A 12907-nucleotide genomic window follows, 5' to 3' on the forward strand; every position below is an offset into this window, starting at 1 on the left:
AAAAATAATTAAAAATTAAACAATTTGAGATTAAAAGTTTTCCCTCGCTCCATGTTTTTTTTTTTTTTTTTTTTTTTGCTCATTCTGTCGACTTCAGTCCTATTCATATTCAGAGTCACAACTGACTACAACTGTATTTATGTCGAGGAATGCATACTTAGTGCTTTGCCTCCATTATTTTATATACCGATAAATGGCAGCACCATCACCGGATCGAACAGTTAATGAGAATTTAGAACTAGTCCAGGAGCTACTAGCTACCTGGTGCTAGCACTCCCAGAGGTATCGTTTCACTTGGAGGACATTGAGACCACGAGCATATTTAGCGTCGCCCAGTCCCCTTTAATGACGACGGTGGGTCTTCGACCATCGAGGTTCGAACCCAGGACCCTCCGGCCCCGAATCCGACACTAAAAGTAGTATTTTTGACTGATGAAAACTACCCCATCAAGCTGCTTTCCATTTAAGTCGCGGCGGCCCCCACTTATTGCGGTCCGTCTCAAAAGTTTTTGACATTTTCGGAGCATGAGTTTGCTTTCTTCAGAAAATGGCTGAACCGTAAAGCTTTTGTTACCTGTAAAAGCTTCTGTCTGAGCTGTGTTTTTGCCCTTAAAACCAAAGAGTTCTATAATAGGGTAGAGGATCGACTCGTATAGGGGAGGCTGGGGCTGGAGGGGACAAATTCAGGTTTTCTTTTATTTTCTATAAAACTTTCACAATTGAAATTATTGTTTCTAAAACAGTTTATAAAGCATTTCATTGTCTATTATAAGAATATAGTAACAAAGATGTAACGCCAATAATTTGTTCAGTACAATGAATTGCGGTAGGGTAATCCGCTGTCCCTTTCTGCCCCATCATCGGGATTGAAAGGGACATATGATGGGGATGAAAGGAACACAACAAATAACAGTACTTAATGTTGCAGCACAATTTTATTTGTGTGAAAATACTTTCCCAAACAACAGCATATTCAATGTCATATAAAAAAACAAATATGAAAATTATTTAACACTAAATGAACTAATATCGATTGGAAATTGAAATTGTGCATTCATCCTTGCTGTGCCACCCAATTTCAAAGGCGGCGGCAACTTTGAAACAACATCATTCATATCTACGATGCTAGTGTCTTCATTGTCAGGAAAACCGAATTTCCAACATGTATGACTTTTCCTAAGGAAAGTTACTTTCAGTTCGTCTGTGTCGGGATTATCAACAACCTTTCCTACATAATGATGCACACAGTATTTTCCTAAAAATTTCACTAATACAAAGTCATTTGTCTGGATATTTGTTTTGTTCACAATAAATTCATCATAATCACTTGTTGAATCCAATGCTTGAAAGCTGTCGTCATCATCACTGTCACTAGATGAGATTGTGAGAAGCTTCCGTTTTATTCGTTTCGGACGGTCTTTCTGAATATTGTAAGAAGCACATTTACTTTTGCCTTTACTAGCAACTTTTGCTAAACGTTCTTGTTCCACTCTTTTTTTTTTTCAAGTGTGTCTGTCAAAATTCGGGACGAACCCTTTTTTCGACCTCTACATGCCTTTCTTGGTGCAGCCTTAGGATAAGGTCGGATCACTTCTATAGAGAGATGCTTTGTATCATTAGAAGACGGGACTGGCACTGCTAAATCCAATAATGGTTTCTCGACTTCTTTTGATGTACCAGGTTGCGATACATCATTTTGGCTGGGAGAAGTTTCTGGGGCTATTATTGGGTTTGGTCTGTCTGTAACGTAGGCACTCAAAAAATCCTCCTCAGTAAAGATTTCTTTATTAAAAGGATAAATGCCACTTTTATGAAAACCGGACTGAATGTTCGATCTTGTGAAGGCCAAAGAAAATGCAATGCCTGCAAGTTCGGCCACATTATAAATGGTTATGGTTTTGCCAGGGTTTGTTATCATCCAGTTATTGGCAGCAGCATTGTATCTACCTTTAAATGGGCCAAAGACAGAAACATCGAGTGGCTGCATTCTGTGGCTACAATGAGGAGTAAATGTCAAAATTACTATGCCATTTTCCTTGGAAAACTTTATGATTTCGACACTTATATGTGTTTCACTATTGTCTATTAGTAACAATATTGGATTATCTAGGGTACAGAAAGAATATTTGGCAAGGTGTTTAAGAGCTGCAAGAAAGTTATCACATGTCATCCATCCAGTCTTATACGCCAATCCAAGGCTCTGTGGAGGTGCACCATGAAGCATAAATTCCTTGTAATTGGTTCTTGGAAAAATAAATACAGGTGGCAAAGTATTTCCTATGGCATTTACAATACATAACATAGTAACGAGTTGACCCCTTTCGCCTGATGTTATTTGTGAAACCTGCTTTTGACCACGTTTTGCAATAGTTTTGGGTGGTTTATGTACAGTTGTAATCCCGGTTTCGTCAGCATTATAAATCCTGTCTGCTGTAAATTTGTAGCGATTCATTACTTCTGCAAGTTTCTCATAGAATATTCTGACATTTAAAGCATTGAAACTTGTTGCTCGGGACAGACTAGTTGGCTCAGGAGTACGGAGAGAGAGATCCCCACTTCGTTTCATAAATCCCTTCAGCCAGTCATAGCCAGCTTGCTTTGTGCTTTTCCAAACATCCGGAATCAGTGGCGATTCTATAAGCAAAGCATATTCATAAGCAAGTGTCCTGGTTTGCACAGCAGTTAATCCATGACTAATTTTTGCAGCTTTAACTAAATAAGAAGCTAATTCAGTTTCTTGTTCAGAAGTAAACACTCTTCTATTGCCAATGTTTGGCTTGTGAGTAAATTCTTTAACTTCTCCCATCTCTTTATACATTTTGATTTTTCGTGCTAAATATGATTTAGCAATCCCATATTGTTTAGAAACTGATCTAACTGACTGTCCATGAACTAGAACTTCATTTACAGCTGCTTCCATCTCAGATCCAGTCTTTCTGACTCTATCTGTCTTCCTTTTGTAGTTACGTACCATATTTGCAACTGAAAAAAAAAGTTGTAAAATTTGTATGTCTTAATTTGATTTTATTAAATTAATAAAATATACCTGCAGTTTAAAGTTATTTAAATTATACATTAACAAAGCATTTTTTCATAATTTATTATTAAAATTTTAATGCAATATATTAATTATTGAAATAATTAAAAAAAAAGAAGATTTTAAACATAAGCATAATTTTTCTGGGGCTGAAAGGGACATGTCCCTTTCAGCCCCGATGATAGTGTCCCTTTCAGCCCCAGATTCATACATTACATACACCACATGGCTGCTAAGCCTAACTTTCTGTCCTGTGAAAATCGCTTATCACAGATTTTTAGGTATTTAATGTACTTTTAATTAACACACAAAGATTATTTCTATAACTAAATACACTTTAGTTCTGAAACAAAATATAAATAGAAGTATAACTTACTTTTTGATGAGGAAAATTAACTTCAGTATTTGCAGATAAAAATAATTGTTATGTTGACAAATTGACTTGGTCTACCAACTATAAACATCTGGCTCCCTCTGTTGGCAGTAAATGAAAACTTTTATTTACATCAGGTTTTAAGAAATATATAATGTCCCTTTCAGCCCCACTTTCCCCTACTGCTTCCATTGGCCGCCATGACCAAGCATGGAGACCGGTTTGAGAGAGATTAGGGTGGCAAGAACGGTAGTTTCGTTATGAAACGTAATGAAATTCAAGCGGCGATAAATATTTTTTACTGCGTCAAATTGCTGATATTTTTCTTCAAATGCAATTTGAAATGGAAATAACGATGGAATCTGCTGGGAGTTTTTGTCAAATAATTTGAGGTTAAACTGTATAAAAAGTTTTAATGAATGATGTATAAAAACATAATGCGCTAACAGAACACAGTGATTTTCAACAGATAAATCGGGAAATTTTTAATCAGTACTCAAGAAAAACAAAAAACTCTACATATTTTATTAAACATATTAAAAAAAATAGTTTAAATTGTTGGATCTTTCTTCATAACAGGGTTAATAAAAATCAGGATTTTTAAAAATATATATATAAAAACTCAGATTTTTTTTTTCAATTTAAATCAGATTTTTTTGATTGAAATATAATTTTTGAAATTTAAATTTATTTAAATATAGTATTTGATATTAACAAGTTAAAATGCCCAAGTTAGATGTTAAACTAGATAATTCTTTTCCTATATATGGTTAAAAATTCATAAAATCTAAGTTTGAGTTATTCAGAAATCAGTAAAAAATAATTGCACATCAGAGCTTGATAAAATATTGCTACAATATAAAGTCCCATATCCATATGGGTGTATTTCCCAGACATTCTTTAACAATCAAAATAAATAACACCTTTCTTTTTTCTAAGAAAAAAAAGGAAATAGTATGGAATTACGTAAAGTGAGAAAGAATAAAAATAGCGTAGAACATTGAATTATTTTCCTTTTTTTTTTTTTTTTTTTGTTTGAAAAATAACACCTGAAATAAAACGCACGAAGAAAAAAAGGAAACCATATGCTTCTTGTACTATAAATATTTTAATAAAACTTATCAAGGACTGAAAAGACTTTTTTTAGAATTCTTATCTTATAAAACGCATGCATTTTTTTTTTTTTTTTTCACTGTTTTGACTTACTGTAAGTTGAGGAGGATTGTATGTTAATTTTTTAGTGAATAAGTAAATAGTTTAACTAGGGTGGTTCAAAAATACACGTAAAAAAAAAACATTTCTCGTAGATAACAGGACACCCCTCAATATTTTTAGACTTGTGGATAGTAATATACCGGAAGAATTTTGACTTCTTATTTCAACTGAAAGAGGGTGCTCAATTCCCTCCCGCCTCCCCCAAACATCGTAAATATGGGGAGAGGCGTTAAAAATTACATTGAACTGAAAAAACAATGTTACATATTGTAACGGATTCGGTGCGACTTCCACTTTCTTGAAATGAAGACACAGTTCTTGATAAAAGCACAGGAAATTTATTTTCACTATGTACAGGAAAGATCTTCAACAACTGCTAAATTATTCATCAGCAATTAAGCAATTATCACACAACACCGTAAACTCAACGTTTACACACGTATTTACTTCCAAATACGAAAACAACACAGCGAAATGCCTCGCTATAAACAGAGCAAAATGCTCTCAGTTCGAAATATCAATCGAAACTAAACTGTTTATCCATCGCTAACGGCTTATATATACCGAAAAGAAATCTCTCAAATATTCCAGAAAAAGCTACGACGTTCTACAACTACACTTCCATTGATAAAATCAGTGAATGAAGTAAGAAAAAAAAGAATAGGGGGGTGTTTACTTGAGCCATATGTTAAGGGGTTGTATATTCATTACGGGAAACTATTTACAGGTTCGTTACTACAATAATTTCTATTTACAGGATTTGTAACATTGCCCCCTTCCTAAGGACTGCACGTCCCGGGCAGTACAATCCCCAGAAAGGGTGCCAAACTTCTATCACAAGTTTACAAATATACACATTAATTAATAACTAACAGATTCAGAAAACACAATAATAACAAGAAATATTACTAAACATTAAAAGCAAAAATTATCTACAACTTTTATGTGATCAACCATGGTTGCTTGCGTAATACTCATGAACTATGGCCATAGTATGGGGCTAACCGATCATAATGTACAACCCTAGGTTTTGCATTAGGTGATTTTTGGATCCCCACTACGACGTCATTTAGTCGGTTAAGGACTTTGTAGGGTCCATCCCAATGCGACTGCAATTTGGGTGACAGACCTTTCCGTCGGATGGGATTCCATAACCAAACCTTGTCGCCTTCGTTGAATTCATGTCCAGTAGACCTTGTGTCGTATCGGGTCTTCATCTTCTCCGCCGCGATGTTGATTCGCTCTCGTGCGAAGTTATGAACGTCTTCCAACCGGGCCTGGAGATCCTGGATGTACTCCTCAGGCGATGCAGGCGCATCCGGAGGACGACCGAAGACGAGATCACAAGGTAGCCGAAGCTCTCGTCCGAAGAGCATCTGAGATGGGGCATATCCGGTAGTCTCGTGGACAGCACTGCGGTAGGCCAGCAGGAACAAAGGTAGCTTCTTGTCCCAATCCTGTTGATTTCTGGATACCATAAGCGAGAGATTATTTAGGATTGTGCGGTTAAATCTCTCCACCATGCCGTCCGATTGTGGGTGTAGTGGTGTTGTCCTAGTTTTGTCAATTCCGAAAATTTGACATAGGCCCTTAAACACAGCAGAGATGAAATTCCTCCCTTGATCGGAATGAATCTGCAAAGGTGTTCCATATCTCGAGATCCAATGTTGGACTAGAGTCTCTGCTACGGTGGTAGCTTCTTGATCTGGAATGGGATACGCTTCGGGCCATTTGGTGAAATAGTCGATGGAAACAAGAATGTATTTGTTCCCATCAGCAGTTCTTGGTAGAGGACCCAGGATGTCGATCCCAATTCGTTCGAAAGGAGCTCCAACGTTGTACAGACGTAGCTTCCCTCTGCTTCTTTTCTTCGGTCCTTTACGAGCAGCACAGGCGTCACAAGAATGGCACCACTTCTCCACGTCATCCTTCGCCTTGCTCCAGAAGAAGCGCTCCCGAACTTTATTGAGGGTTTTCAACACACCAAAATGTCCTCCAGTCGCACTACTATGTATTTCTTTCAGAACATCTGAAATCCTTGATCGGGGAAGTAGTAACTGCCACCTAGACGTTTTGCCGTCCTCAGATTCCCATTTTCGGTACAGTACGCCGTTCCGTAAATGGAGTGAATTCCATAAAGCCCAGTATCTTTTTGTTGCAGGACTAAAGATGGAAACATCCTGCCAGCTAGGTCGCCGACTGTCACTTTCCATGAATTCCAAAATTGGTTTTATGTCGGGGTCTTCAAGTTGATCTTTTCGAACTTGGTCATCACTCCATGGATCAGGTTCTGATGATGTTGGAGTCACTGTCACCTGATAGGCGGTAGGGCTAGTCGTTCCATACTGTTTCTCGATTCGGGAACAATAGTGGCAGTTCTCAGGACAGGGTCTCCTTGATAAAGCGTCAGCATTACCGTGAGATAACCCTTTTCGATGCTTGATCTCCATGTCATATTCCTGGAGCCGCTGTATCCATCTGGCTATCTGGCCTTCCGGATTTTTGAAGTTCAAAAGCCAAGTTAATGAGGCATGATCTGTCCGAAGCAGAAATTTTGGGCCGTAGAGGTAATGATGGAAGTGTTCTACAGCTTTCACTATGGCCAGTAACTCCTTTCTGGTGACGCAGTAATTTCGCTCCGACTTTGATAAGCATTTGCTCCAGTAAGCGATGACATGTTCATTTCCGTCAATTTCTTGGGATAAAACAGCTCCGATGCCCTCGTTGCTCGCATCAGTGTCCAGGATGAAGGATTTTTCAGGCTGAGGATAGGCATTGATGTTAAAGCCTCCTTCAGTCGTAGAAATGCATCTTCGCATTCTTTGGACCATTCGAACTTTTGCTTGCTCTCCGTCAGCTTATGCAAAGGTCGTGCAATGTTGGAAAAACCCTTTACAAACTTCCTGTAGTAGGTGCAGAGCCCCAAGAAACTTCGCAGCTGATGGATGTTTTCGGGACGACTCCAACTCTTGACTGCAGATACCTTTTCTGGATCGGTTTGTACACCTTCAGAAGAGATGATGTGACCAAGGTAGTTCACTTCCCGGCGGAACAAATTACATTTGGACGGGCTTAACTTCAGATTGGCTTCCTTAAGCTTCTGCAGCACCTTCCTAAGATTTGCCAGATGTTCTTCGAAACTGCGTCCCACGATGATGATATCGTCTAAGTAGACCAGACAGGATTCGTAAGAAAGTCCTCTTAACACTGTCTCCATAAGACGCTCGAACGTAGCTGGTGCATTGCAGAGGCCGAAGGGCATCACTTTAAACTGCCATAAGCCTTGTCCAGTTGTAAATGCTGTCTTTTCACGGTCATCAGGGTGTATCTCAACCTGCCAGTAGCCGCTCTTCAAGTCCAGGGTCGAAAACCACTTGTGTCCGGAAAGAGTGTCCAAGGTGTCGTCTATCCGTGGAAGAGGGTAACTGTCTTTCTTGGTGATTTCATTCAGCCGTCGGTAATCGACACAAAATCTGGTGGAGCCATCTTTCTTTCGGACTAAGACGATGGGAGAAGCCCAGGGACTGGATGAGGGTTCGATTACATCATTCTCCTTCATCTCTTTCAGGAGGGTCTCAACCTCTTCCTTCTTGGCGAACGGTAGTCGTCTTGGATGCTGTTTAATAGGGAGGTGTTCTCCAGTGTAAATCCTATGCTACGTTAAATTCGTAAGGCCAACATCCTCCGATGTAGATGAAAACAGATGCTTGAAGTCGTCCACCAATTGTTCCGCAGCAGTTCTTTGATCTTTCGATAATGGCGCACTCCCAATTAACTTCGACGTCAAGGACTCAGAAGACACAGTCTCAGGGGAATTGATTCTTCTAATGATGCAGTTTACTGGAGTACAAGTTGCCAACACTTCACCTTTTCGGATATTCCTTGGCCTTTCACTCACGTTGGCGACTCTCACAGGAATTACATCCTTAGAAAGGTCCACAAGCGTAGATGCTACCAGTACTCCTTTTAGGCTATTGCTTAGGTTAGGGTATTCAATGAGTCCAAATCGAAAACTATTGCTTTCTTCAAGGGAGCCAGGTATTAATGATTCTGACCTTGAGGGAATCGATACATCTGTTTGAGCTATTATTTGATGAGCGGATTTTACATCACTCTCTGCAGGGAAAACGGCTATGTCTTCTCTCATCGAGTGCAGCTCATTAGTCTTGAAGTCGAGAGTGAAGTCATATTTCTTCAAAAAGTCCAATCCGAGAATGAAGGGGTCCGTGATATTAGCGACGAATGCCGTATGATGGTAGGTGGCATTCCCAAACACTATTTCCAAGTCCACTTTACCGTCAATCTCAATTTTGTCACCTGTCACAGTCTGGAGACTTACGCGTGGCGATGTCCACAGCAGTTTCAATCCGAATTCACGAGCCACATCTGTCCTAATGATTGTCACATTGGCTCCAGTGTCAACAATCAGTCTGCAGGGGTTCCCATTTACATGTGCGTAAATGAAAAGTCCATCACTGCCACTACTAGAAGAGGAAATCTGCAGAGCTTTAGTGGTGGTGATTTCCTTCCCTCGCGTAGCTTGGCGAGCCGGACAACTCCTTCGCAGGTGTCCTTCACTACCGCATTTCCAGCACTTCTGCCCTTGTTTCTTTTGGGCTGTTATGCTGCTCAAATGTCTTGTCAAGTCACCGAGTTGTCTCTCAAGTTCAGCGAGGTGGGACGACCTGGAATCAGACTCATCAGCTTCCTGAGTCCGGATTAGATGGCGATCCACACGGGTTGCTTCTTGGGCGGCCTCGTATCTCATCGCATACAAAACGGCAGAATTCAGGTCTTTGACATCCGCCATCCGTAGAGCTTTCTGGATTTCCGGATCTCGAACCCCGTCGATGTAGTAGTTGAGTGCCAGGTTGTCTCGAACATCCGCAGGGCAGTCGCAAAAAGCAAGATGAGACAGTCTCTCGACGTCCGCCGCTAGTTCTTGCAGGGTTTCCCCGGTTTTCTGGAAACGGGACTTCAACTGGAGTCGACTGAATTCTTTCTGGCACTTCTCACCGAAGCGAAGCTCCAACGCAGATGTGAGGGCGGCGAAATCCGGGCGCTGGCTGTCCGGAAGGGTCTGGAGAATGTCCGCTGCGTCACCTCTCAGGGATGCTGCAAGATGGCAGGCCTTGGTAGCAGAGTCCCATCCGTTCGCTTCCGCCACTATCATGAACTGAGTTTTGTAAACCTGCCACGAAGTTTTCCCATCAAATGTGGCAAGTTTAATGGACGGTCGAGCAACCGATGTGGGAGCGCCAAACTGTACAGAGCTGCTTTCCGCGGTCGCCAATCTCCTTTCCAGGTCTTTAAAGATGTCTTCTTTAAGTTGATGAAATTTTCTATCTTCTTCTTCCAGTTTATTTTCTACAGCATTGCATCGGCCTTCAACGGAACTTAATTTTTCTTCAAATTTCTCTTCGATTTTATTTTCCACTGCGATGAATCGGCCTTCAACTGCCTCAAACTTTCCTTCAATAGCATCAACTCGATGCTCTATCTCATTAAATTTATTTTCCATCACAGTCTTTACCGAAGTAAGATCGTTTTTAATTTCCTCTTGGTTAGAAACTAGGTCATTTTTCAGCACCGTTAAATCACTTTTCAATTGGTTTTGATTAGCTGCCATATCATTTTTTAATTGTTCTTGATTAGCTGCCATATCATTTTTTAATTGTTCTTGATTAGCCGCCAAACTTTCAGTCAAGTCACTTTTCACAGCATTAATTGCTTCCAGAAGATGTTTTAATTGGTCATCCATTGCGCGAGTAATCACCATAAAAACAAAGTCTATAAATTCAAACAGTCTTTATGAAAAAAAATGTCCAAAGTCACACTTACTCCAAGAAAGTCCAGAAGAAGCCCCACGTTGGGCGCCAAATTGTAACGGATTCGGTGCGACTTCCACTTTCTTGAAATGAAGACACAGTTCTTGATAAAAGCACAGGAAATTTATTTACACTATGTACAGGAAAGATCTTCAACAACTGCTAAATTATTCATCAGCAATTAAGCAATTATCACACAACACCGTAAACTCAACGTTTACACACGTATTTACTTCCAAATACGAAAACAACACAGCGAAATGCCTCGCTATAAACAGAGCAAAATGCTCTCAGTTCGAAATATTAATCGAAACTAAACTGTTTATCCATCGCTAACGGCTTATATATACCGAAAAGAAATCTCTCAAATATTCCAGAAAAAGCTACGACGTTCTACAACTACACTTCCATTGATAAAATCAGTGAATGAAGTAAGAAAAAAAAGAATAGGGGGTTGTTTACTTGAGCCATATGTTAAGGGGTTGTATATTCATTACGGGAAACTATTTACAGGTTACGTTACTACAATAATTTCTATTTACAGGATTTGTAACAATATTATAATATACGAAACTAATATGCATATACATTGCAAAAAAAATTATTTACAAAAACACAGCTAGGGAAATTAAATGTTTCGAAATTTGTGATATTTTCCATGCTACGACTAATGTTAAATTGAGCACTCTCTTAAAATTTAAGTAAGAAACTAAAATTTTACAGCATAATACTATTAGTAAATCTAAAAAAAGGGTTGTGTCCTGGACTTTTGCTAAAAAATGTTTTTTTTGGATCATTCTAAGCTTAACTCTTAATAGGTACATATCCAATTTAATTTATTATTTTTAATTTCATTGAAAGGTAATCTCGTTTCATATATATATATATATATATATATATATATATATATATATATATATATATATATATATATATATATATATATATATACACTTTGCAAGTTCTTTCTCTTTTAATGTTAATTGCTACTATGATTTTTTTTAAATATTTTTCTTTGGTTTCAATTAAATTTATTTAATAACAATATAATTTTTTTTGTTTCTTTTAGTAAGATTACTTATAATTAATACTTGTTTGTTCATTGTTTTTCTAATAAAAATACTCTGAACTTCATGTCCATCAAACTCAGCCTTTTGAATTTTTAAAAATTTTATTTTGCATGATTTTTGTGAATCAATGAATTATTTTTAAATCAAGTGATTTAAATCACTCAATCCTGCTTCATAAGAAAAAATAAATAAAACTTTTACGCATCATTTTTTATTTACAATGTCACATTTATTTTTAACAAAACAAACAGTCTGTAAGATGATCCTCTAATTTTAATAACATGAAACAAATTTATTTGCACTATTTATTACTTCTGTATGTTGTATCCAACAAGAATACTGTGTTGCCTTTGAGTAAACTTCGGACAGATTTATTACCACATTACCAATAAAAAGTTAATTGTACATACAGTAAAACCTGTAAAGTTGACCACCCTTGTAAGTTGACCACCTGTCTATGTTGACCACTTTTGTCAGGAACGGAATTTGTCCTATATCATATAATGAAGGAAAACCTCTGTAACTTGACCACCTCTCTATCTTGACCACCTGTCTATCTTGACCACTAATGTATGCCGAATTTGGTTTGAAGTATTGTAAAAAACCCTTTGTAAGTTGACCACTTGGTTTATTTTTTTAAACTTTCTTCAGCAAATTATTTTATTTCATTATTTATTAATTACTATTATTATTATTATTTGATAGCTTTCTAAGAATGTTTTTAATGCTTTGATGACAGACTAGCATTCTACTAACTAAACAGCAGCATAAAGCTTATGCTGCTCTTTATTCTCTAAACTTGTTTTTCATTTGTTGTTCTATTTGAGATAGCTTTTTGTTCTCTGTTCAATAAAAATAGGTGTCAGTAGAAAAGTTCAAAATCTTTTCTTTCAGTTGCAATATGTTATGGCAACAGAGGAATTGTGCAAAAAGAACTGGCCCGGATCTAGATATTTTGGGCCTCCCTGCAACAAAATATGTTGGGCCCCTCCCTTGTGGCCAGCAGTGTCTATTTGTAAAGTGCATAAGTCTTAGTGCTAGTTTTTTTCTATTTTATCTTCAATTTCTAAAGTCAGTAGCCACTTTAAGGACGCGGGCCCCTCGCACTGCGGGTACACAGATCTGGGCTGCTAATGAGTAAAGTTACATGTTTCTGGTGCAAGGGATTAAGAGATAGGACATTTTAATTTTGCCTTTATGAACTGGGAGAGTCGAGCTGGTTACTTTTTGTCTATACATAAAAAGGCTTCAAAAAGAAAGTTAGTTGAACTTGAGATTAATAAAAAGTATGAAATATTAAAATTAATTGAAAATGGAGAAATCCAGAGGAAATTAGCTGGCATATATGGAATTTCTAAACCTACATTGTCTAATATATTTAAAA

General features: G+C 37.9%; 1 protein-coding gene across 1 annotated transcript; it reads right to left on the reverse strand.

Moving 5' to 3' along the window:
- Positions 1-1533: 1533 nt before the first annotated feature.
- Positions 1534-2843, reverse strand: LOC129232748 (uncharacterized; the record flags this gene model as incomplete). The annotated part of the gene is made up of 1 exon (XM_054866851.1): positions 1534-2843. A coding segment is annotated over exon 1 (1285 nt), but the record flags the coding sequence as incomplete, so codon positions are not given.
- Between the last annotated feature and the right edge of the window lie 10064 nt (positions 2844-12907).

This window comes from Uloborus diversus, unplaced genomic scaffold (genome assembly GCF_026930045.1).
Source record: "Uloborus diversus isolate 005 unplaced genomic scaffold, Udiv.v.3.1 scaffold_1356, whole genome shotgun sequence".
Lineage (NCBI taxonomy): Eukaryota > Metazoa > Arthropoda > Arachnida > Araneae > Uloboridae > Uloborus > Uloborus diversus.